General features: G+C 31.4%; 1 protein-coding gene across 2 annotated transcripts; it reads left to right on the top strand.

The window, feature by feature from the left end:
- Positions 1-27,551, top strand: LOC111628587. 2 transcript variants are annotated; one of them, XM_023372409.1, is made up of 9 exons: positions 1-252; positions 11,657-11,876; positions 15,242-15,386; positions 16,694-16,783; positions 17,866-17,955; positions 21,432-21,521; positions 22,983-23,145; positions 27,124-27,268; positions 27,358-27,551. In XM_023372409.1, the coding sequence occupies exons 1-9, from the start codon at positions 181-183 to the stop codon at positions 27,534-27,536; spliced, it is 1,194 nt and encodes a 397-aa protein (XP_023228177.1). In that variant the 5' UTR covers positions 1-180; the 3' UTR covers positions 27,537-27,551. The 2 variants fall into 2 exon arrangements, with proteins under 2 accessions (XP_023228177.1, XP_023228178.1); XM_023372410.1 differs by lacking the exon at positions 16,694-16,783 and having other exon boundaries at positions 2-252.

Genomic DNA, 27,551 nt, shown 5'->3' with positions numbered 1-27,551 from the left:
CGTCCGTATTTATTTTTTTAATACTTTACAATTTATTAATTAATAAATGGCATAAAAGAAATATGTAATAATTTTTATCTACATGATGTCACAAGTGGGTACTTTTCTCGACGAATGAGAAAAGAGACTGTTAGTCACGTGATTCTAACGGCGGTTTCAGTTTTGAATTGACGTTCGAGAATGGAGAGAGTCGATTCTCCCGATGTTATATGCTTATCGGACAGCGAAGATGTAATTGTGGTCCCAGAGAAGGTAAATTAACGTTTATTTATAAGTTTAACAGCGTAACGATTAATTTTAAAAGCGTAGAATTCATTATTTACAAGGCAACTTGACCCATCGGTCTTCGTAGCCTAAACACTCGGAGTTCGGTCGTGGGTTAGCGCCTCGCTCGGACGGGCTGGCCACGTGGAGTTTTCCGGGCTTTCTCCACGTCTGTAATGCCTAAATAGGGGCCAGTTTCCCTTAAAAAAGACTTCCTGGAAGGCATCGCCCAAGTGTTGCGTTGTCGTAACTTGATTAACAAACAAGGCAACTTGATTCAAATTAAAGTCACCCGTCAAACACCGTAAGACAAATGACAGGAAAAAGGTAAACCGACTAACCTTACAAAAAACCCATTCCAGTACAGTTTAATGCAGATAGAATACTGTACAAACGTTTTCGATTTATGTAGATCTCCAGGTTAATGTGTTCCAAAATGGAATGCGAGGAAAAGAAGATTTTAAAATTATTTGAAAACATTCAAAGAAAATTCCATTTTGGAACACGTTAACCTGAAGGATTATTTGCCTACAAGAAAGGTTAGAAAGAAATTTCGCGTGCAAATACTGCGAGAAATTGAATTGGATACTCAAGAAACGACGTGGAGTATTTGTTAGGATGACGTATCTAATCTTTGATTGATTTGTTAGGATGACGTATCTAATCTTTTTACAATAAAATTTTTAAAGTACTGAATAAGAAAGGTTTGGAAAATTACACGCAAGTTTATCACAGAGCTGTAATATCACACCATCTAACTATTGTTGCTTTTGCTGAATATAGAATATTAAAAATAATATATATTTATATAAAAAGATATACATATAACATATTTAAAATTTTTGTAAATTTTGTATATATTTTTTGTATTTTACTTTGTTAATCTCGTCCCTTTTGGAATGAGGTTAACAGCACCAATAAAATAGAGTTCGAGTGAGGACCCGAAAGGGAACCGACGTGTTATTTTATGGTCTCCAATTTTCTTTGTCTTGTTCAACCTACACTCGACCTTACGACTACGACTGCAAAATAATACGACAATTTATAAGAGTCGACAGGATTACCTTAGTACCAGCCATGAGTAAATCTAGAGACAAATCCATCCCAGAAACAGGTAGTTCTACCTCTCCTAAACTAAATCTTATACCGTTTAACCCACGTGGAAAGCTAAGTTTGACTTCGTGGATGAGACTGTTTGAGAAGCAAGCGGCGAGACAAAAGATTGACGAACAGGAGCTTCACTTTTACATACCAGAGTATTTACAGCATGAAGCTTTCGACTATTTTTGTGAAAATTTAGTAGAGGAAACGGATTGGAACAAAATTAAACAAAAATTACTCGAGTACTTTCCACAGGAAGAAGAAGATTACTTCACCGAGTTTGTAAATCGACGACACCAGCGAGAAGAAAACATCTTAACTTACTACAGAGACAAAACCTCCTTGGCGGAAAAAGCTAAGTTAAACATGCAACAGACCATTACGGGCCTCAATGCCGGCATAAACTCAGAAATTAGAAAATATATGATAGCTGCACTGCCAACCACCGCTGTCGAATGGCTTCAGAAGGCTACTAAGTTAATAAAAATTCAAGAAGAAGCAGATCATCCTCCGAAAACCCAGAAAGAAAATCATCCAGCAACTAAACCGAATCGAGAAAATTACACAGCATCTCAACACTTTGCTGAAAACCAAATACTGTCATGGCCGCACACAAAGAAAACGACGCCATCTTGGATTCCACCAAGAGATCAACCTAGTACAGAAATTTGGAACATTGCACGCCATCTTGGATTCCACCAAGAGATCAACCTAGTACAGAAATTTGGAACATTGCACGCCATCTTGGATTCCACCAAGGGGTCAACCCCAGTAATTTGGCACATCACATGAGCACACCGCCATCGCCTTGCCGTTTTTGCTATCAGCAGGGATTACCAGCCCAGCACTGGAGAAGAGACTGTCCCCAAAGATATTCAGCTCCTACTCACAGAGACATACACATGGTATCTGAAGCAAATAAATCAGAATCAACTTCACCATCTTGACTACTACTAACTGTTTCGGTGGAGAACAAGACGATGCCTGCACTCATCGATACAGGAAGCTCCATCAGCCTTATATCCCAAGGACTATTAGAGACTTTATCCAGATACTTTCAATATCAATCGGATGTGAATATTATCACTACAGCTGCAGGATCTACCACTAGCATGGCTAATGTATCAATCCCCCTTAAGATTGGAAGCCTAACAAAAAGCATTACTTTACATGTAGTATCCAAAATCAGACTATCCTAACATTAGATCCTATTTCGAAGTACGTTCATATCACTCTAGTTCCACAAATAGTCACTATAGTAGAGATATTAATCATTCTTGTGATTGCATAAGTAACAATAGTAATAGCTTATATAAGATAGATCAGAGGGAGACCCCTCAGGCTCCTAACCTTGTCTTCCCACCTCCTTTAGCTCAGAATGCAGCAGAAACTTGTAGGGGTAGGGATAGTTCTACTTCCTTAGAGGAATCTCTGCTAAATATTTTTAACATTAGGGATGTTGTTAACCCTAATCTGAAGGATGAACAGAAACAGAAGCTAAAGAGCATTATTTTAGGATTTCGAAAAGTTTTTTCTGCTGAGAAGTTTTCAGTGCCAGCCCTAAAAGTAGCTTCCCCTAGGATATTACTTACGGACGAAAGGCCCATAACTCTCAAATCTTACAGAGCATCTTACCGTGATAGAGAAGAGATTGATAGACAGGTGGAACTATTACTAAAATCGGGATTAATTGAACCATCGTCGTCCCCGTGCACTGCCCCAGTCACATTAGCTAAGAAAAGAGACGAGGGAAAAACTAGACTATGTATGGATTATAGGAAGTTAAACGAGAAGATTAAAATTAACAATTTAATTAACAAAATTAACAAATTAACAATGAACCTATTCCCAGAATAGATGAGCTGCTAGATAGACTAATAGGTGCGAAAATATTTTCTACTGTAGATATTCTGTCAGCCTATTGGCAGGTTCCTCTCCATTCTGAAGACAAAGAAGTAACTGCTTTTGTAACGAATTCTGGTCACTTCCAGTGGAATCGTTTACCATTTGGCCTAAAGACTTCGTCCTAGATTTTTCAGCTAGTTTTAAAAAATATCCTAAATAAATATAGATTTCCTTTTCTCATCAATTATTTTAATGACTTGTTAATTTTTAGTCAGAACGTGGATGAACACCTAAAACATTTAACACGAGTATTTGAATTATGTTCAAGGGAAGGACTTTACTTAAATCTTAAAAAATGTCAGTTTGTTAGATCTGAGATTAATTATCTTGGGTTCAACATCAAACCAGAAAATTACTCCCCCTCATTATCAAATATAGAAACTATACAAAAGTATAAAAATCCCATCTGGAAGGTTGTTTAGATGGTCTTTGAAACTGAGCATGTATCAGTATGACATTAAACATCAGAAGGGAAGCCAGAATATAGAAGCTGATTATTTATCCAGAGCTCCCGTGAGCCATTTTGTTACCACTGAGGAAGTCCTTTCCAACCAGGATAACGCATTACTCACCTCACCCAAGTTCTTCTGAGATCATGAAGATGTAATCTGTATCAGAAAGAAGGGATTTATAAAGAAAGTCATACCTCCATCGCTTCAGTACAAGGTGCTATCCAGGGCACATGCACACTATGGTCACCCAGGTATAACACAGATGCTGAAACTAATCAGTCCACGTTACTATTGGCCGAATGTCATCAACGATGTTGTAGAGTTTGTTAAACATTGTGATGTTTGTCAGAAAGCAAAGACATACAACCATAAAAAGTTTGGCTTGTTAGGTGACTTACCTTCATCAAAAGCTCCATTTGACATGTTATCTATGGACACTGTCTCTGGAATGCAAAGATACGGATCTACTAAAGGCTACCTTCCATCGATCACTTTTCTAGGTTTGCTTGGTGTTTCCCTTCCAAATCTACTTCTATAAATGCCTACATAGATTGTCTAGGCAACATATTACAAACAGGCAGCCCAAAACGTCTACTAACAGATAGATCACCTTCATTTACTTCCTCTAGATTCAGAAGATATTTAGAACGGAATGGAATCAAACAACATCTAACAAGTACTCAGCGACCACAGCACAATGGGATAGTTGAGAGACTAAACGCCACACTCGTCTCTAGACTAAGAATAAAATATTCAGAAAATCCAAAACGATCCTGGACTCAACTGTTACGTGACATTGTGAAAGGATACAACCAAACACCCCATACTATAACAGGGGTGTTTGGTTGTATCCTTTTGTAACCCTCCAATGTTTTTGATGTACGGAGAAATCCCCGATTCACCTCACAACTTGAATTATCCCTCTCTCAGCGAAGCACGTAAGATTGCCACCGAAAGAACTGAATTAGCTCACGAAAGAAACAGAGATAAATATAATAGTCAACATTAAACTCCAAACTTCAAAGTAGGAGATCAAATATTACTACAAACCTTCTTCCATCCCGACCAAGGAAAACTTGCTCCAAAGTATCATGGACCTTTCACCATATTAAAAATCGTATCTCCTTGTAACATAGAAATAGACAGACCTGTCCAATCATTAAATAAATTAACCGATATTGTAAATGTAGATAAAATTATACCGTATTATAATCCAACCAACATTAGAGTTCAAGCCGATAAATTGTATAACACCCAGCCCAACCTCTCTGAGGCTCCATGATGTCGCCTTTTCAGGAGGGGGGCATTTAAAATTTTTGTAAATTTTGTATATATTTTCTGTATTTTACTTTGTTAATCTTGTCCCTTTTGGAATGAGGTTAACAGCACCAATAAAATAGAGTTCGACTGAGGACCCGAAAGGGAACGGACGTGTTGTTTTATGGTCTCCAATTTTCTTTGTTTTGTTCAACCTACACTCGACCTTACGACTACGACTGCAAAATAATACGACACATATATAATTATATAGAAGAATAATATATATCTCTGTATCAAATATTTCCAGAAAATATTTTAAAAATTTGATTCATCTCTTATTTTTTGTCAATTGCTGTCTAGAGCAGCCAGCGCTTTATTACACAATCAACTAGAATCAATTTTCATGAAAATTCTCACAAAACAGCTCACAAAATTCTACTAAAATCAAAAAATTGTGACCTACATTATGCCATAAAATCTTTGTATTGGTAAATTCTTTTTATGAAATAATATGAAATACTTTTTACATTTAAAAAGTATTTTTAAAGTAAATTTTTTATCATCATTTTTTAAAGATTACTACAATAAGGTCACAAGTATAGAGTATCAATGACATTCACAACGAATTTAACAGCATTGAAATAGCTCGTTCTTCTTCGTCGAGTGTGGCTCGTGTTTGCACCCGAACTGTAGGATTACCACCCCTACAACATCTTGCCAAACATCAAGAAGCTTGTTGTTGGCGTCGATGAATGCCAAAAGGAACTTTATCGACAGAAAGTGACTTTCGGGGTGAAATCGTTGGATGTCTGACGATCATGTCGTCGTGTTAAAAGCCAATAAAAGTAGATTGGTGGTGCTAAGGCTAAATTGCCTACTAGGCTTTTAGAAAACAGGATATACGATTTACTGAAAGTGCATTTAAAAACTTACAGCTTCTCCATTAATAACTTGGAACAACTTATTAATTAATGAATTGCGACAGCTCCAAGTAACACAAAATATTTATATTACATTAGACTCTTAAGGAAGTGTTTTACGTCTGTACTTGCGATGATATTTCAAAGATGGTTATCTGAAGAAAATTCAGTTTGCAGATTTCAATTGGCATATACAAAAACTAAAGGTACAGAGATGGCAATATTTTTTCTATCGTCATTAGTAAAACTTTATTTAACTTAAAAAACAGGAAAATATTTGCAGCATTTGTTGATATTTCAAAAGCATTTGACTCCGTACATGTTCTGACTTTGGTAAATAAACTGAAAGATGGTTTCTGGAAAGAAGTTTTCAATTGCAGTTTTGAATTTTTTTTCCTGCATGTAGAATAAATATTATGCATGGCACGGTAATCAAACATTTCCCGAACTGGTACTTGATCAAGGAATTCTTCAGGGTGAGCCTTTATCACCTTATCTATTTAATTTTTATATAAAAGATAGATAGATTGTTTTTAAATGACACAGGTGGAATACAGATTTCTGAAAGGACATATCATTATATTTTTTATGCTGATGATTTGGTTCTATTACCTCCAACTAAATTGGCATTACAAAGAAAAATTAATACATTAAATACTTATTTGAAAAGCTTATACTTAACAGTTAATACGTCAAAGACTAAAATTAAGATATTTAGAAGTAATTTGAAGAAGTAATGAGTAGATAATGGAAATACGAAAAAATTTAATGTAACATACAGAAGAAAGATAAAATTGTAATTGATGTGGTAAAAGAATATCGTATTCTTCCCTGTTACAAGGCCTGCCTTTATTACAATAAAGTAATTATTATATATTACATTAGACTTTATATAATAAATCCTTCCATTTACTTACAACTGTGTTTTTGCATGCTTAGAGATTTTTTTTTTTTAGGAATGAAAAGAATAAATAGACAGAAGGACAAACTCAGTTTGTATAGTCATAATTTTCAATTTTGAAATAAGTCAAAATAATCCTGGGCTTCTATGTACAATTAGAGATTTTTTATTAATGAACAAGCAAATCGCAAACATATCCCAGAATTAGTGCATGTATTATGCTATTCCTCTTTCTTTCAATGTGATTTCAAAACATATATATAAAAATGGGGTGTACCTACAGGCAGCCCCTGTCGGGTCCCTTTGTGAGATGGTCGTTAGATAATTAGAAAGAACTATCTTAACTTCGTTCCTTTTTATCATTATCATCTGCAGAAGATGCGCCGACAATATTTTTATAATATAGAAAACAGACTGTACTGTTTTCATAGTTAATCTGATTCAGTATCTTCTTGTGACAATCTCATACTGTTTTAGTCTTCTTTCTTGTATTTTGTTGCCAGTATCAATTACTTTAACTTTACCTTAAATGCACTCATTTCTAATTTAATTAGCTTTTATTATACTACATATTCATTTCTGATTGCATTCTTATCTTAGGCTTTAGTGTTAGTCTAGGCTGACCAAACATTTGTTTTGAACAGGACAGTACTGTTTTATTGTTTTGTCACAGGACAGTTAGTAAAAGTCTTGTCTTTGGTTAGTAAAAATCTCAGTTGCCCTGTTTTTATAAACTTTGAAATGTTCTTAAATGTTGGTCATTCATGACCTGTAAACAAGTTTGTCACTGGTAGTTATTACATAGTTTTGTGTCTTGGTATAAATAGTCAATATCTGGACAAAGCTTTACTTCTTCACATTTTATTTAATACATTTTAGTATTCAGTAGGATTTCCTTTTTTAATGGATCGTCGAATAACAGATGTTTTTCCCAAGTTCTGCCAAATCAGTGTAATTTTCCGTCCTTTAGCAGATCCATAACTCTAAATAATAGATTTTTTCTAGCCCTATTTATTGTAAACTTTGCATTATTTTCAACATTTAATTAATAGTTGGATTTTTCTGGGAATTTATAGAGTTTAAAAATGAACTTGTTACATCTGGGATATGTGCAGTATAATTGAAGAATTGTATGAAGATAGTCAGCATGAATTCTACAGATTGAAGAGGAGCCATCTAGTTATCATGCAGGTTTAAGTGTAGTGCTGAAATATAGTGAGGATATCAAGTCTTTCCAAGTCACGAAGACCATGATAAGTTTTATCATAAATGAACAGGCTGTACATGACATTGCTAATATCAAGCAGTTGTTATATTCAATTGACAGAAAAACAGCATCAAAATAAACCAAAATGGATGAGTTTTTTAACAAATTGTAAAGTCGAGTGAAGTGCTAATCACCATATGTCCTTGGTCTCTTTTTGCGCTTATGATATATATAGTTTCCTTGTTCTTTGTTGTACGTATGTAAGGTATATACAATCTTAAAATGTGTGTCTCTTTAGAATATAGAATAGAGATCTCAAGAGACTGAATAATTACAAGTATTAGTATTTCTTATATATATAGGGGGTTTATAATGGATACTTTCCTGGATGTGTGGAAAATCCATTATTCTTGATATAATGAATGTTCAGAGGCCTGAGCAATCCATTAAAATGATATTCTACTGTATGTTTATTGTTATTATTCCATTTGTTAATGCAGTGTGGACATTAAGATGTCTTCCATGGAAAAAAAGTGTAGATACAAACTAGCTTTTGGGCCACCCTCTTTATTTTACATATAAATTTGCTTTTTCTCGTATCACGCTTTAAGACTTCGTTTCAAAAATCAAAATCTATTGTATATTCTAAGTTGTTAGTTTTGCCAGCCAGTAATTAAGATGCGAAGTAATTATTGATAACATTTTAAAAGTTATAATTTGAGAACAAAAGACAACTGATCACTTTTAACATCTGAATCCCAAGGAAGATTGTTGTAGTTTGGGAGAGAGATGTGCCAATCAAGATTAACAAGAGAGGGGATAAAAGTGTTTGAATATTTGCATGTCTTAGATACTATGTGTGATGTGTAGAATTAGTTATTGTTCTGTGACCTTGCTGATTGCAACATACTATGCCATATATTGTTTAAATTTTTGTTTTATATGTTTCATTGTTTTGTGACCTCAAAATAAAAATGACAGAGAGAAAAGTGCACATTCAATGACAATCTACAAAAAGAAATTAAATTCATCAAACTGGATTAATTACAGAGTGATAAGATGAAAGGGATGTGTCAGTATTGTTATGTTCATTTTTTTTTAGTTTTTATTATGTTCATAGAGATAGAAGCGACATCAACGAACAACTACATATCCAGAAACATAAAGATGCTGAGAAAACAAGAACAGCTTTACTCTAACACTGTTTTGGAAATCTTCCATACAAAATAACACAATTTTTAAATGTAAACTTAATTATTCAATTTTTTTTATTTAAATAAGCATGCGTGCTGTCTCAAATTTGCCTGTGAATTTTAGAATATTGAAATATTCAAATTATTTTGTGCTTTTTATCAGATATACTTTAATGAAAACTGGTAGGACAAGAAGAAAAAATTTCACTGACTTTCCTGTCAGCCGGGTGTCCATGTCATTGCTTTCAAACTTTAACCCTTAAGACTGTCACTGTGATTTCTTTTAATAGATTAATCTTCATATTTAGTAAACTTTATTTAAACATTTTTTATGATGTTAAATTTTTTTAACTGTAGGAAACAAAAAAGAATAGTATACTTTTTCTAACTTTGGAACCTAACTTTGTGTTTTGCATTAGTCCTTTGTTTCATATAGCACAGATTTGCATAACACTGCACTTTTCGGACTATAATTACTGTGTTATACAAGGGATACCTGTACTTGTAATCACCAGTTTATGAACTATTGAATGTAATAATTTATGCTGGCCTTCTTCACATGCTTATGTATAGACAGAATGTGATGATCTGGATGGATTCCCAATCTGATTTACAAAATTACCTCCTCAAATAACCCCATATTAAACTAATTTAACTTAATTTTCATTAAATTTTATTCACTTTTTATCGGGTTTTTATATATTAATATAATCTAAAAAGATTACAAAACTTCAACATCCTGCAAACAGACTATAACACAACCTTTAGTCATAAATGAGGATGTTTTGCTTCCTTCCTCCATATCTTATCTTAAAATTTTTCCTAAACACCTGTCTGGGTGACACAACTAGGAATCCTGTCAGATGATGTTTTTCTGGTAAAAAGATGGGGAAATATTCAGTAATAAAAGGTCAAGTTTCCCCACACTCGAGGCAGATCATCCCAGATAGAATTGCCATGTAAAGGCAGGTCATCTATGATCCATGATCTAGTCATATAGAAAGTGTTCCTGCTTTATCCACTGTGTCCTTTCACTGGCCTCTCCTTCCGAAGACCGGACCAATACTCTCCTAGACCAACAAGCTCCGAGCAGTAAAAAAAAAAAAAATTATCATCCAGCGAAAATTTGAAACTTAAAATTTAATAATAATTTGCCGCCAGAGGGAGGATAGAAGATAATCTACATTAAACAGCGCAAATTTCCAGTAGATATAAAGAAACTCCCAAATGGAGAAGGATGAAGTAAGCAAGATGTCATAAGATCATCAAATCCAATTTTTAAAAAATTTTTACTTTTTAATTGGTTGTTTCTCTGTTTTAAGGAACTTTTTCCAGGACGGCCGCATAGCGTAAAAAGGAAGGTCGGGTCGTATGAAGTTTTTACTAAAGAACATTTAAAAGAAATATGGTGATCACCCAAGAACTTTTGGAAGCGACTACGTCTTAATTTTTAAAGAAAATTTTATCATCCAGCGAAAATTTGAAACATATGTTTAATGTTTTGTTATTCTATTACTTGTCCTTGTTATTTTGGTCTTCTGTGATTAAATTGTTGATTTTTATATTAATGACCTTCTTAGTCAAGTATTTATTGCTTATGCACAACCCCACACAGAATCTTACCACTCGGGTTCTGTTAGAATAAGCCATCCAATGACAAAGTGAGCAGGTCTAAAGGATCTGACAATTAGAGGGTCTTGACCCTCGTCCGTATTCTCACACAGAATATGTTCTGTCTAGTGAGTAAGAGATAGCTTTTTAAAAAATGAATGGGATAACTGTTTTGTAATTTTGTTGTAAAATAAAACATTCAACACCTTATAACGCTGAGAAATATTTATTAATACACAAACGTTTTCAGCCTAATGGAATAGGCCATCATCAGGTGACACCTGATGATGGCCTATTCCATTAGGCTGTGTATTAATAAATATTTCTCAGTGTTATAAGGTGTTGAATGTTTCATTAAATGTTTAAAAGAAGCTGAGTTTGATATTCAATTTGTTGTAAAATAATTTAAAATTAGTTTTTAGAGTTTTTTGTAACCTGCCGAAGAAGGACATTAGTTTGATATGCCGAATAATTAGTATACAGATTTGTTTTACAATAAGTATCTGAAAAACAATTGCCATCCTTTAGTTTTTGTGCAGTCTTTTCCTTGATATAACAAGTCATTAAATAAAGTAAGATTCTCGTAAACATTTTTCCATAACACTTACAATAAAGGACAAGAAACATTAATCATAATAGCATTTAATTATTATTAATAGCAATAATGTAGCCCAATCTAATCGAGCAATCATTTAGCTTAGTAATCCATATTTGTTAGATTCATTTATCATTTTTTATGATAGTTTCAAAAGATCTGTTGTTTTCTTAATGCTAAATTTAAATGATCTTTGTGTTTATCATTATTTTGCTAACATAATGTGAAAATCTTTTATAATTTAAAGGTTTCCTCAAAACTTCCAGAAGTTTTGATAACTCTCAAATCTGATAATTCTTCCGATGAAGAAAATGTAAATTTTTTGAGGAAAAGAGTAACTCGGCGAGGCTTAAAACTCGATGATTTTGTTTCATTGAACCCCGAATTGGAAGAAGAATTGGAAATGTCAAAAATTTATACTTCCAGAGTAGATTCATTCAGGAAACAAAGGAATAATTTTTATGAAAGTAAGTACATTTTATAATATTGATAATATTTTATAATTTCTGAAGTATAAAGAAATATTTTTCAATTCAAATTTGTTGTATTAAACAAAATTTCTAGATATTAACTTTTCAATAAACAATCTTCATTCCTATATTTCTATATAATAAATGTAAGAAGATAGGAATGAAGATTGTTTTTGAAGAATCTAGAGGCAGGATCCCCACAATCTATCAGTAAATATTATGACACCTGCAAAACAAACAAGTAAGCTGGAATGCTAGACTGCGTAACGGTAGAGTACTGTTACCATTTAATAGGCTGTATAGATAGTGGAACTCAAGTTGTTTAGTGAAATCATTGGTACATATGGCATCAAAGTTGGAAAATTGCTATAGAATCTGACTTTGATATAAAAATGCTGTGATTATTTTTTCCTTTAAAAATTTGAAACAAAATATCAAAGCATTTTTAGATAATACTTTACAAGTTTTACTATTAACACAATATTAAATAGAGTTTTCTGTCATAAACTATAAATATGATCTCTATAAACGGGCCCAAGCATAAATATATAGTTGTCCCAGCTTTAATTCAAAATGCTCGGGACCATGAAAACTGGACTTGAATTATCTGATTTCAAACTAAAAGGGTAATTTTTTAAATAAATGTTGAGTAGACTTTTTGCGGGATGTATTTTACATTATATTTACTTAATGTTTTACAGTAATTATAAATGAATATTAGATGGCATTTGCTTTTATGTTGTAAAAATATAAAAATAGAACAAACATGGACGATATAAAGTTCTGAATTTTTTCGTGTTGATATTGAAGGTTATGCTCACATTATATTACTGTATACAGAAATTTTATTACATACTCATCAAGACGAAGTTTTATAGTAAACATTTCTTTATTTCACTGGAATAAAGTGCAGAACACAATGAAGAATCTGAAACCAATGGAAACTAAGATTCAATGTTGTTAGACTGAAAGGTGTTTGCCATCAACCGGCAGTCTATAACCAGAAAGTGGGAATTAATTTTAATACAGAAAACGGTATCAATTAAAAAACAGATTTGAAAGAGTTACAAGCATGAAAAGAGTGTAAGAATGCTGTAATTTGACACAATTTACTGTATTTCAGCATAACATTTACAGAAAATTTAATCGAAGCTTCCTGTCCTTTAAATGTTAGGTTTCTAGATCATATAGTATGTTAATAATTCAAGGACTTCTCATACAGGAATGGACTTCATTTAGATGGACAAATAAAATCTTTGACATAGTCATTCTGCAAGATACATTTTGGGTCTACTAGTTCCAAGCAAAGTTAAAAGGAAAATTGTTTAAAATAATGTAAAAGATTATATAATTTTAAGTTTAAAATTGATAATGTAAATCATATCATCAAATAAAAATATATGCAGCTGTCGGTGAGTCACGCTGCACTAACTACAGTAAAAGAAGACTAACCCGATGTCATGTGACAAGCTGGCAGTCGTGGGCACATACATATGCCGACGTTGTGGTGTGACCAATATTAATATATTTGATTGTAACGTAAGTATCTGAACATCTATGTCATTTTATTTCATTTTTATTTTACAAGGGATAGAAAAATAATAGTACATTGAGGCAGTCAATGTGTTAATTAAACACTGTGATCAAATGTGTTACTTGAAATTACTCATTAAAACATTATTCAAAATTGATTACTATTTCTAAGTGACAGCTTAATATGCTACTTTTACTTTCCAGTCTCCAAACTGTTAAGGCTGGCAACACCTGCATTAATTACATAGTAAAACTGGTGGCGATAAAAATTTAAAACTGGCAAAACGGTGGTGATCTTTTTTAATTTTCCAGAGTGACCCGTGTTGGGAGTATCACATGGTACCTTTTCTTTCAGTAAATGGTCTCATTGAATGGGCTGGTATCATGGCTGGTAACATTACCAACACATTTGTATTACTACTCACATAACTCGAGATTAATTAAGTACTTGGGAGTATTACCTAAATCTCATGAAGGATGAGTCTTTCACATAGTTCTTTATAGATTTTATATTCTTGTACTTAAATGTTATGCTTTTGAGTTAAGTAAACTTCATTGAAACTAATAATTTATGAATTAAACATAAATATAAAATGATTCACAAACAAATTGTGCTACTATTTTTTTAACACTTGGTGGTTTTCATTTGCCAAGTGTTAAAGAAAATAGAAATTAAGAAAACACTGTTTCAGAAGATTGGTAATGAATATAAAAATAATAACATTAAATAATTTAAATCTGAAACACTTTCAAAATGATTATTTTGTATTAAGTTATATTATCTGTATGAATGAAATTATATTGTACTAGTTTAATATACAGGTTGATTCCAAACTATGGGGATAAGCTTTGGAAATAAATACCTGGTAGGAAAAGGAACAAAAATGGTTCAAAAATGCAATGGTGCCAGATGGATGGCACTACTGGCCATCACAAGTTGCTCACACAGGATGTAACACTTCATAGCAATATGGCATACATATCTCGGGCAGAGTCACATTGATATATCTGAAATGTCCTCCATAGACTTCAATGCAAGCTGTTGTATGTTGTATTATGAACTGATACATCCTTTGAATGTTTCTACCTATTCTGAACAGTGCTACAAGTAGCATCCATGTGTTGTTGCAACATCCATCAGTAACTAGTTTAGTGTACACAATACTTTTAAAATATTCCCATATGGAAAATTCAAGGTGGTTGAGGTCTGGCAACCATGCAGCCCTCTCTCAACCAATTCACCTGTCAGAGCAGGTGGCAAACAGGCATATAGAAGTGGTCCTATCTCTGCAGCAGTGCATTTCTATACATTACGTTGAAAGGACTATTTTTCTTCTCTGCTAGGAATTCACACCTGAAGTTTGTTTCCATAATTTGGAATTAAATATGAAATNCTTGTGCATGGTTACTTTGAGAATTGTAAATTTTATTGGTTAAATAAGCAGTTGCAGATTAATATTATGTAAGCTCTCTTATCTTTAACATTTTTTAATTTGACTGTTTTTAGGAAAAGTCCCTATACATTACGTTGAAAGGACTATTTTTCTTCTCTGCTAGGAATTCACACCTGAAGTTTGTTTCCATAATTTGGAATTAAATATGAAATATGTACATAACAAGTGTCTTGTATGGTACAGTTTAAATAAATTTAAATTATGCATGTAGCATCTGTTTCATAAAAGCATAGCAATTTATATTATTGACAAAATGTATAATAAAATCATTCTAGTAAATGTAACTTTTTCATTTTAAAATCAGTTTTGTTCTATAGCAATTCATTATACAATTATATTAATGGATCATTATAGAACATAACATATTACTTCCAGATTTACCTGCTTTCTTGTCTTCCGTTCCACAGAATAATGATGATGATGAAGTATTGGATAAGGAAAGTGAAGAACACGAAAATGTTAGCAATGCTTGCAAAAGACTTTGTGTAAATAATGTAAATAATTCACCTGTAGTAGAAAGGTAATGCAGTAATATTTAAAATTTAAACATATATAATACACTGTTAAAAAATATATATTTTTTAATAGTGTATTATGTCTAGACTAAATTAAATTCTATTTTTAGATTTATATTTTTCTGAAAAACTGTAAGTAATATCATTAATCACCTGTGGGCTATCTCTAAAATATTTGTGATATGCTTCTTCTCTAGTCTTGTGTTTAATTATACAAGATGGCTTTTCTTTTTTGCTAGACTTATTGTACCATCAGTAAAAGGAGGACAAACTTTAGAAATGGGAATGAAAAGCTTTTCTGAAGTTTCTCTTCCTTTTATTGATGGTATAATAAGTCTAGCAAAAAAGAAAAGCCACCTTACTGCTCGTATAATTAAAATATTTTTAAAGTATTTTTTATTCTTAATTTATCCATTACTCTCAGTTATTTTAACTTGGATTGTAGCTTAGAGGACACTCAAGTTTCTGTAACAAGTTAGTATCCAGTATGAGAGATAATAAAATAAAATATTATTCAAAACATTTTATTTTTTTACTTTTATTTATAATCTGTTTCTGCTTAAAGCTTTTTATAAACAATTAAAAAAAATCATTTGATTACATATGTAATTTTAGCATTTTCTGATATATTAAATTGTAAGTAAAGGGCAAAAAATCATAGAAAAGAAACTTAAATGCCATTATTATCCTTACTGAAAAGAATTTTTACAATATTCAGCTTTTATTAGAAAGACTATGATAGTACTTAACATTAATTATTTAAAAGTTATTAAAATATTCCTATTGTAGTATTATTGATTATAGTTGATATCTACTAATTTTGGTTAATTCTGAAGAAGGAAAAAAAGACTGGGTCAAGAATATATCATAAATATAAGCTGTTAGAGATGTTTTGGTTAAATTTACAACCTATTTTAAATATTTGCAAGGTGATAAACTCAAAACTTTTTAGCGAATAGCTGAAGAAATTTGCATCTAAGACTATAGGAAAAAAATTCTGGAGCTGAAGCCAAGAATTTTTTAATGAATGTATGTATGGCTTTGACTTCAACTCTCTGCCATGGTATGAATACCTCAGAAATATTACAAAGAAGATTACAGTTTGTTTCCTTTTAAAGCTGTGTAAATGCTCGTAGTTTAAATTATTTAAATTATACAGCAATAAACTGTGCAAATCTAATGAGAGTTATGGAATTTAACTTGTGCATGGTTACTTTGAGAATTGTAAATTTTATTGGTTAAATAAGCAGTTGCAGATTAATATTATGTAAGCTCTCTTATCTTTAACATTTTTTAATTTGACTGTTTTTAGGAAAAGTCCCTCACCACCACCCCAAATAACTGCTCTTCCAATTAATTTTTCAAAAAGGAATAATAGAAGAAAGACAAATAAGATACTAAGGTAACTAAAAGTTAAAAACATACAAATATAAACATCTATAAACCTAATTGTTATATTAAAGCCAAACAATTGCTGAATTAGGTTGCACTATATTACTGCTTTTCTTCATAATTAAATGCTAAGTAATTTGGCCTAGAATGGGTCGGCAACCTGCCTGTGGCTCTTTCTAAGTTAGTAAATAATATACATATAACAAAATTAAATTTTAAATTTAATCCAGCTTTTATTTAACATTAATTATTTAAAAGTTATTAAAATATTCCTATTGTAGTATTATTGATTATAGTTGATATCTTCTAATTTTGGTTAATTCTGAAGAAGGAAAAAAAGACTGGGTCAAGAATATATCATAAATATAAGCTGTTAGAGACGTTTTGGTTAAATTTACAAGCTATTTTAAATATTTGCAAGGTGATAAACTCAAAACTTTTTAGCGAATAGCTGAAGAAATTTGCATCTAAGACTATAGGAAAAATTTCTGGAGCTGGAGCCAAGAATTTTTTAATGAATGTATGTATGGCTTTGACTTCAACTCTCTGCTATGGTATGAATACCTCAGAAATATTACAAAGAAGATTACAGTTTGTTTCCTTTTAAAGCTGTGTACACACTCGTAGTTTAAATTATTTAAAAATATACAATGGATGCTTGATAGGTCAAACTTTTTTAACTCTAATTTTATTTTTGCCCTGAATTAACTCTCTTGTTTCACTAGATATTCAATGCATTCTGTGTCTGTGTTTCTATAAGTCAAAGTTGTTTTGAGAACACATTTCACTAACATGAAATTTAAGATCTGAGATTTTGTGTCTGTCAATGGACACTTAACTAAACTTAAAATAAATAAATAAGAAATGAATGTTTAAAAATAAGTTAATCATTAAATAAAGTCATTGATATAATTTATAGATTTAATTCAAATTATACAGCAATAAACTGTGCAAATCTCATGAGAGTTATGGAATTTAACTTGTGCATGGTTACTTTGAGAATTGTAAATTTTATTGGTTAAATAAGCAGTTGCAGATTAATATTATGTAAGCTCTCTTATCTTTAACATTTTTTAATTTGACTGTTTTTAGGAAAAGTCCCTCACCGCCACCCCAAATAACTGCTCTTCCAATTAATTTTTCAAAAAGGAATAATAGAAGAAAGACAAATAAGATACTAAGGTAAGTAAAAATTAAAAACATACAAATATAAACATCTATAAACCTAATTGTTATATTAAAGCCAAACAATTGCTGAATTAGATTGCACTATATTACTGCTACTCTTCATAATTAAATGCTAAGTAATTTGGCCTAGAATGGGTCGGCAACCTGCCTGTGGCTGTTTTTAAGTTAGTAAATAATATACATATAACAAAATTAAATTTTAAATTTAAGTAAATGAAAAAGATAACTCATAAACTCCACTAATATATTTTTAAAGACTTTTTATTTAACTAATCACTTGTCACTTCACTATCAGAGTAAGAACAAGACTTAATAATAATAATTGAATATCTCCAGAGAAAAACATGCCAAACTAACCTAGAAAAGGTAGAATTTTTACAATATCCAGCTTTTATTAGAAAGACTATGACAGTACTTAACATTAATTATTTAAAAGTTATTAAAATATATTGTAGTATTGTTGATTATAGTTGATATCTACTAATTTTGGTTAATTCTGAAGAAGGAAAAAAAGGCTGGGTCAAGAGTAGGGTTTGTAAATTTACCGACTTTTTCATTTACCGGTAATTCGGTAAATGAAAATTAAAATACCGGTTTACCGGTAAATTACCGGTGAATTTTTTTCCTGAAAAATAAAATTAAGGTAATAAAAAATATAAGTCATTTTGATTTCCATTTCACATTTTTTTTATTTTAAAGATATAGAATATAAAAAAATATAAGAATTAATTAAAGTGTGAGCCGCCGGGGAGGTCGGAAACCGTCAACTCTCCCTTTTCGGCAACAGGTCGTTAAACCTACTCACTTGTCAAGATGGCTAAATTTCGGAAACAGTCCCGAAGGGTCGGGATACTTTTTGTCAGGTCGAGTGGAGGAGGTGAGAGGGGTCGTCGACGAGGCGTAGGCGTTATACGAGTAAAAGGACACCATTTAACAATGAAACAATGATTTATTAGATTAACGAAAAGAGAAAAAAAAAAGTTAAAGAATACAAAAATCTAACATCGGGGAAGTGAATTTAGTTCACTAGCTCCTAACTCGCAGAGAGAGAGTTTACATTAATTGTTTCATACCTCTAGTTTACTTCCACGTAGATGGGAAAAATTTAGTCCTTTTTGCCAGTGATCGATGCACACAGTACGACGCACAAAGTTAAAGTTTCCCGGAGACTTAATTAATCCTTCTAGACCACGGGTTCCCAACCTATGGGTCGCGACGGGTTTTCTGTGGGGAAGCCAACTTATGCAGTAAACTAAAACAAAATTTTTACTATAATGCAATATTTATTTTTAATGATGTCTTAAAGTTTGAATAATTTCATATATTTTTAAAAAATTAAAATAAGTGTAATCTGGGTAGGCTATTCTGTCACAGTTGGTTGAAACATGTGTTGAGAATTTTGAGAGGAATAAATTAAATGTTGAGAATGACATGAGGTTGGTGTTAACAAAATATCACCCGCGAATTTTGAGGCTATTTAATAATACATGCAATTTCAACCATCTCATTAAATTAATTATTAAACATAATTTAAAATAAAATTATACTAAAAAACTAATTTCATTGTCTTTTTAAATACCTTATTAAAAATACCATTTTCAATTGTATCGAGGTCGCGGATCACTTGGCTTTTATAAAAAGGGGGTCGCCACCCGAAAAAGGTTGGGAACCGTTGTTCTAGACCGTAGATGTCAGACTCCCCCGAGGAGGGGGAAAGAAGTTGCTTTTATAGCTCCGGACTGGGAAAATCAGTCATGTGATCACCTATTGTGAGAGGTAGAGTTGCTCCTGCAGGTGTGAAGGTTAAAGTTGTTCCCGAGACCCAAAACGAAATGACGAATTCGGACTTTAACTATAAACTTTTTGTCTTGCAGCAGAGGAATGTCATTGTTCGAGGGTTAAATGTTTATATTAACGATGAAAGTTATAAGTTTCGATCGATATTTGATTCTTTTTTTGACAATGTTATTTTAACGAGGAGGCGACAAATTTATTTTAAATACGTCGAAAATTTAGGGGAAAATGAACAATTTTGGGCTTATTCTGAGGTCAGATCTCACAAAAGTGTTATTCTTAACAAACTATAATAATAACTTTTAGAAACATAAAATAATACAGAAAAATAAAAATACAACAGAAATAATATATAATACCTAATACCATTTTATTGATTATCATTTTTTTAAAAATAACGTATTTATAGTCTTATCTCCTAATTTTGACGATCTGTATCTGTAATCTGTACGATTTACACGCCTCTCAAACCCAAGGAAGTTTAAATTAAAATTAAACAAAAAATATTTCTCATAAAATTAATAATTAGGTATATTGTTGCTTACACTTTACCTGTTTTTTTTTTTTATTTTCAATGTCCCTTTAGCCCTTTTAAATATCTATAAACACAATATTTTCTACATAAAAATTTCTGGTATGGATTTTTCATTTACCGAATTACCGGTAATTTTCAAAAATTTACCGGTAACTTTACCGAATGTTTTTTTGTCAATTTATCGGTAAACCGGTATACAATCCTTAGTCAAGAGTATATCATAAATATAAGCTGTTAGAGATGTTTTGGTTAAATTTACAACCTATTTTAAATATTTGCAAGGTGATAAACTCAAAACTTTTTAGCGAATAGCTGAAGAAATTTGCATCTAAGACTATAGGAAAAAAATTCTGGAGCNGCTTACACTTTACCGTTTTTTTTTTTTTATTTTCAATGTCCCTTTAGCCCTTTTAAATATCTATAAACACAATATTTTCTACATAAAAATTTCTGGTATGGATTTTTCATTTACCGAATTACCGGTAATTTTCAAAAATTTACCGGTAACTTTACCGAATGTTTTTTTGTCAATTTATCGGTAAACCGGTATACAATCCTTAGTCAAGAGTATATCATAAATATAAGCTGTTAGAGATGTTTTGGTTAAATTTACAACCTATTTTAAATATTTGCAAGGTGATAAACTCAAAACTTTTTAGCGAATAGCTGAAGAAATTTGCANTATTCAAGAGTATATCATAAATATAAGCTGTTAGAGATGTTTTGGTTAAATTTACAAGCTATTTTAAATATTTGCAAGGTGATAAACTCAAAACTTTTTAGCGAATAGCTGAAGAAATTTGCATCTAAGACTATAGGAAAAAAATTCTGGAGCTGAAGCCAAGAATTTTTTAATGAATGTATGTATGGCTTTGACTTCAACTCTCTGCCATGGTATGAATACCTCAGAAATATTACAAAGAAGATTACAGTTTGTTTCCTTTTAAAGCTGTGTAAATGCTCGTAGTTTAAATTATTTAAATTATACAGCAATAAACTGCAAATCTCATGAGAGTTATGGAATTTAACTCATGCATGGTTACTTTGAGAATTGTAAATTTTATTGGTTAAATAAGCAGTTGCAGATTAATATTATGTAAGCTCTCTTATCTTTAACATTTTTTAATTTGACTGTTTTTAGGAAAAGTCCCTCACCGCCACCCCAAATAACTGCTCTTCCAATTAATTTTTCAAAAAGGAATAATAGAAGAAAGACAAATAAGATACTAAGGTAAGTAAAAATTAAAAACATACAAATATAAACATCTATAAACTTAATTGTTATATTAAAGCCGAACAATTGCTGAATTAGATTGCACTATATTACTTCTATTATTCATAATTAAATGCTAAATAATTTGGCCTAAAATGGGTCGGCAACCTGCCTGTGGCTCTTTTTAAGTTAGTAAATAATATACATATAACAAAATGAAATTTTAAATTTAAGTAAATAAAAAAGATAACTCATAAACTCCACTAATATATTTTTAAAGACTTTTTATTTAACTAATCACTTGTCACTTCACTATCAGAGTAAGAACTTAATTGAATATCACCTTGAGAAAAACATGCCAAACTAACCTAGAAAGGTAGGATTTAGCACTTTAGCAGATGGTGCTTAAGGGGTAGTGTCATATTGTAGTGATATTTTGTGAGCATCTTTGGGCACTTTAATTTGTGGCCCTCGTGGTTTCATCTAAAAATATAACTTGTGAAGACATCTTGCAACTGTAAGGCAAATTTAAAATCAGAGAGATGAATCATCACGAATATTCCAATGCAGTTTCTCCTACCTGAGTTAATTAAAAAGTGGCAAGATGAAAAATCATGTTGTCTTGGCATATGGTAGTATTTTTATACCATTATGAAATGATATGTCATCTTAGCCATCGACATATCATTACACCTGACAGCAACAAATCTTTTAAAAGAATCACACTACCAGAAATTTTTTTCTTTGTCTATTCTACTGGTCTGTGATTGCAAGAACTTGTGAATATCTGCCATTTTATTGTGATTGTATTCAGTAAATTTACTTTAGTCCGAACTCAAAGTATTTCTTGGCAGCAGTATCAACTTCTTGCAAACAGTTTCAACTGTCCCAAATCAGAAAATCTGTTTTTTAAATTGGCAGTTAAAATAGAAAAACCTGCGTCACATTTTTCAAAGAACTCTATTCCTGTATATTGTCTTTCACCATGTGGCCATGAAGCATGAATTCACCAGTAACTGTGATATCATTGGTCACATTATTTAAACAACATAGTATAACACCAAGAAGTAAGCATATTAAATATTAGAAATAATTTTTATGTACAGTAATTTTGTTTATATATTAAACTTTTTTGCTGGCACTTAAATATTTTTTTGATTGGCAGCTGTGATTTGAAACTAGACAGCTCGATAGTTCAATGTTAACTTGCTTATAATTAAATTTAAAAAAAAACAGGCAAATTTATGAAGCAGAAATTAATGAAATTACAAAAAAAAATCAAATTTAAATTTATTTTAATTATCTTTTGTGCAAAACAGCACTCATAGTTATGTTGCAAAAGAAAGGAAAGAGTTGCAATTAATTAAAAGAATTGTAATTAAACATTCAAAAAATGCAAGTAAAATTGAATAAATAAATATGTTTTCTTTTTGTTTTATTAAAATTTACTAAAACATAATAATTTAATTTCTTCTACAGTGAAATGGAAAATAGTAAACGTATCTATAATGCTATCAGAAAGATTGATGATTTCGAAAAATCTCAGTCATTGAATTCTGATTTATTAGACATAAACTACCAAAGAACATTAATGGTAAAATTTAGATGGCAAGGTACAATTCTAAGAATACCTATGAAAATGGTAAGAAATCTTTTAAGTAAATATATATTTTTATTTGTTAATAATAATTATTGGTGTAATTTTTTTAATATAGTTATAAAGAAAATTACCCCTATGTAATGTCATTTTTGTAAAATACAATGTGAGCCGCCGGGGAGGTTGGAAAAGCCTCTCCAATATGGCCACAGGTCGGTGACCTACTTTCTTGTCAAGGATGGCGTTATGTTCAGTTACGCGTTACGCAAGTGGAGGAGAGTCAGAGGGGTCGACGATAAGACGATGTACAGTCGAGTAAAAACACCATTTTAAACAAAACAGAAGTTTATTTTACTGACTAACGAAATTAAAGATTACACGACTCCTTCTAATACGCGAATGAGAGAGAGTTTACAATGAAGCTTTCATACCTCCTGAGAGACTATCAGGGTGATAATTCTCCAGCAAATTCGGTAAATTAGCACAGGTCCTACGGTTTCGGAATAGGTCTGGCGAAATAGCAGTACTCGACGGCTTCCGATGAACTTTGAGCGACTTCCGATCAGCGACTCCCCCGAGAGGGGAAGAAGGATGCCTTTTATACTTTTTTTTTCGATGGGAAAATTAGTCAGGTTACCAATTGTTTTAGCAGGTGTGGGGTTAAAGGTGGTCCCGGGCTGCAATAAATCATCAAAGTTGGACTTCAACTGTAAACATTAAATCTTGCAGCAGACGAATGCTATTGTTAGATGGTTGAATGTTTACGTTAAAGGGGAGAATTGTAAGTTGATACTTGATATTTTTATATAAGTGAGATAGTTGATTTCGTTTTTCTGACGATGGGGTTTTTTCACAGTAAGGTGATAAATTTATTTAAAATATGTTAAAGTTGTTTAAAATTTTGAAGGAAGGAAAAAATTCGGTTGCACACGGGTCGGATCTCACAACAAAATGAAATTGTACTTTAATCAAACCACTTGGATTTGAAAGTTTTTAATTTTTAATCTGTACGAATTTTATTGTAATAGAAACCAGTTTTCTTGTATCGCAATAGCATATAATATGTGTTTGAAAGATTCCAGGAGTGAATTAAAAAATCAAAATATGTTAAGCTATATAGAAATTTATTTAAATATTCTTTGTGATAATTGTCTTAAACACCAGTATAGCTTCTCTTGTGATTTCTCCAATTTGAAAAACATTTAGAAAAATCTGCTTCTTTTGGGTGGGAATGGTGAAATTTTCAATCTGTCTGTCAGGAGTTTTACTGACTTGAACTATTTTCTTTTTAAAGTTGTCACCAGTAGTCTGTTGTGGGTTTTTGCCTGATCAATGGGCTTGCTGCTTGGAGTTTACAGTCACCCTTGACAGATTATTTATGTTGCATTGCCTTTCCTGCATCTTTTTAAAGTTTGTTTTTTACTTTTAGAGTCTTATTTTCTATCTTATTCTTTCAATCTACTCTTAAAGAACTTTTCTTTATCTAAACTTCAAGAAAGTTTTAAAAGGAAAATAATTTGAGTCAATAGAACTTAACAAAGATGAATAAGCTAAAATTTTGTCATCTCTGAAAGACAGTAATTTTTCCAATTATTTGCTAAATTGCAGAAATTGTTAGGAAAAGCATATTTATTTTATTTCAAGATATATTTTGACACAGGATGATATGCATTTTACGAGATCACATTTCAAAGATCTGTTTGCAAAAGGAATTCTTTACTTTTCTTAATCCTTTTGTCACTTATAAATTGTCACAAAGTCCATTTCCAACATTCAATGATATTTTTATTTTAGAAACGAAAAATGTTTCGTAAAATACAGTTGTGATGCTGTAAACAAGATAAATTAGCACTGTTGACTGTATAGAACTTACTTATCAATCCACACACTACATGAATCATATCACAGATAAACTGAATCAATCACCTATGTCTTCATCCATTGTCTGTAAATATTACTTTAGATAATGACAACTTCTATGACAAAATATCAGGTCAGTCCATAAGTTTGTGTGCATTTTTATCTACAAAAAAAGCAACAAAAAATTTTAATTAAATTTTATTTCAATCTATAATGTATTCACCATTATTTTGTACAATTTCTTGCCATCTTGATGGTAGCTTTTTAATCCCGTCTTTGTAAAATGATTTCGGTTTAGAATCAAAATATTCAGAAATAGCCTTTTTTACATTGTTCTCATTCTCGAAAGTTTTTCCTTTTAAAAAATTCTGCAAACTCTGAAAAAGATGATAATCACTGGGAGCAATATCTGGCAAATATGGTGGATGAGGTCAAATTTCCCAGTTGAAGCTTTTGAGTTGAGCAGTTGACGTTGTTGTCAGTTAGCTATTGGCAGTTCATGTGGTATCCATTTTCCTAGCTTTGAAACTTTTTCGATTTGTCGTAGATGTCTATGAACAGTTCAATGGGATGAATTTAAATGTTCCGCAATTTTATCAACTGTTAAAGATGGTTCTGTTTCAAGTAGTGCAGAGAGAGCATCATTATCAAAGTCAACAGGAATTCCAGTACGAGCCTTATCCTCCACACTAAAATCATTATTTCTAAATCTTTCAAACCATTTCTGCGCAGTCCTTACACTTATTACAGTTTGATTATGAACAGTATTTAATTTTTTGGCTGCATTTGTAGCATTCTCACCATTTAAAAATAAAAAAGTATAAAACATGTCTCTTATATTCATCTGTTACTTCCATTTTAACGAAAATAAACAACTGAAATGTTCCCAATTCTGAACAGTATTATATGAATGAGATCCAATTTAATACTTCTGTGTAAAAATATCAAATTAGACTGGCAATTTTAACAGCAAAACAAGATTTTTCTCAAGGTCATAAAATACACACGAACTTATGGACTGACCTGATATGTTCTTTTTCCGTTAATGTAATGTAAGAAGTATGTAATGTGTGAACGTAATTTTTTTTTTTTTTTTTTTGTGGCTAAACAACATAGAATTGTATTTTAGAAAAATGACTACAGTCGACCCCCCCTATAATTACGATTCCTATAAAACTACGAAAAAATTGTGACCGGTATCCGTAAAAAACAATAAAAATTCCCTATAATTACCTCAAACGTCATCAGGCAGCCAAACTACTTTCCCACCATCCGTAGCGCCACGCTACAGAGAGATTTCTATCGTCTGGACAGTATTATATAAATTATATATAAATTAGGTACTGTACATATAATTATATATTAATTATATATAAATTAGGTACTGTATATATAATTATATATTAACTTATTGTAACTTTGTTATAATTAAATATATAATTTCCGCCGTCTAGCGTGGCGCCACGCTACGGAGATTTTTACGCTAACTATCGTCTGTCAGTATGTAAATTAGGTACCGTAAGTCTAATACAGTACTGTAATTTTATACATTTCTTGTGAAAGAAACATTTCTTATTCAACGGCGATTAAAATTATTTATATTAATGATGTCTCCGAAGTTCAAGGAACTATTCGCAGAAAAATAAGTTATTAGAAATCAGCCGCGGTTTGCTGAGCTGTTCCGCGACAAAAACAATGTTGAGCAATGGCGATGTTGAATGATGACACTCGGTAAGTAATCCTACAGTTTTTTATTTATAGCATAGTTTATATGGATTATTTCCAAAAAAATATATACGTATTTTGGAAATGTTGAGTCAGATTAGTCTAGAATCGATTAATTTTATGGAAGAAAACCTTTCAATCAGCCGTAGTCCGTAAACTTGACACGTGTCGGGCTGTGATTGGAACGACTTGTGAGAAATCGGATTCCTAAAGAATGGAATGTGTCTATATCTTATAGGGGGGTCGACTGTAGTTCAGTCTGTTGTCCAAGGATCATATTTTGAGAAACTGCTGGTGCAGGGCATGCTACTGTGTCTTACAATTAAAGAAATACAGTTAGGGTTGTTTGCCTTATCCCTTCCAATTATTTTAAAATAACATTCAAGTAAAAATAAGATATTTAAATTTTAAAATTGTCTTTAAAATTTAATATTTCAGACACAAAAATTTGCAACCATTTTACCCGAATTAGCAGAAAAATGCAAAGTCGACATTTCTGATATTTTTCTCGTCATAAATGAAGAAAGTATTAAAGCCGAAGATTCTCCCGACTCACACGGTTTAACTTCGGCCGACATAATAGGTAAAATTTTACATTCTTTGTTATTTAATTTTCAATCTACAAACTTTAATATTTTATGTAATATTTGAAAATTGCATTTGTTTTCGCAGAATGTTATGTTATCAAATCGTCAAATTTAGCAAATGATGAAAATGAAGTTAATTTGAAAGTTCAAGCTAGCGACAGTAAAAAGAAAATTACTATCTCGATAAATAAGGTATTTTTCATTTTTCAAAATAATGTATTTGTTATGATAGTTACCATGAGTGTAAACAATATGAAAAAGTAAGAGATAACAATTTAC

This window comes from Centruroides sculpturatus, unplaced genomic scaffold (genome assembly GCF_000671375.1).
Source record: "Centruroides sculpturatus isolate CEXI.00-Female unplaced genomic scaffold, Cexi_2.0 scaffold403, whole genome shotgun sequence".
Classification (NCBI taxonomy): Eukaryota; Metazoa; Arthropoda; class Arachnida; order Scorpiones; family Buthidae; genus Centruroides; species Centruroides sculpturatus.
This window is presented reverse-complemented; position numbering and strand designations above follow the sequence as displayed.

Excerpts from the sequence above, each read along its gene's own strand:
- LOC111628587 (XM_023372409.1), top strand. The coding sequence starts at position 181 with ATGGAGAGAGTCGATTCTCCCGATGTTATATGCTTATCGGACAGCGAA. Across the intron at positions 253-11,656 it reads TAATTGTGGTCCCAGAGAAG|GTTTCCTCAAAACTTCCAGA; the intron begins GTAAATTAACGT and ends TATAATTTAAAG. Across the intron at positions 11,877-15,241 it reads AAGGAATAATTTTTATGAAA|ATTTACCTGCTTTCTTGTCT; the intron begins GTAAGTACATTT and ends TATTACTTCCAG.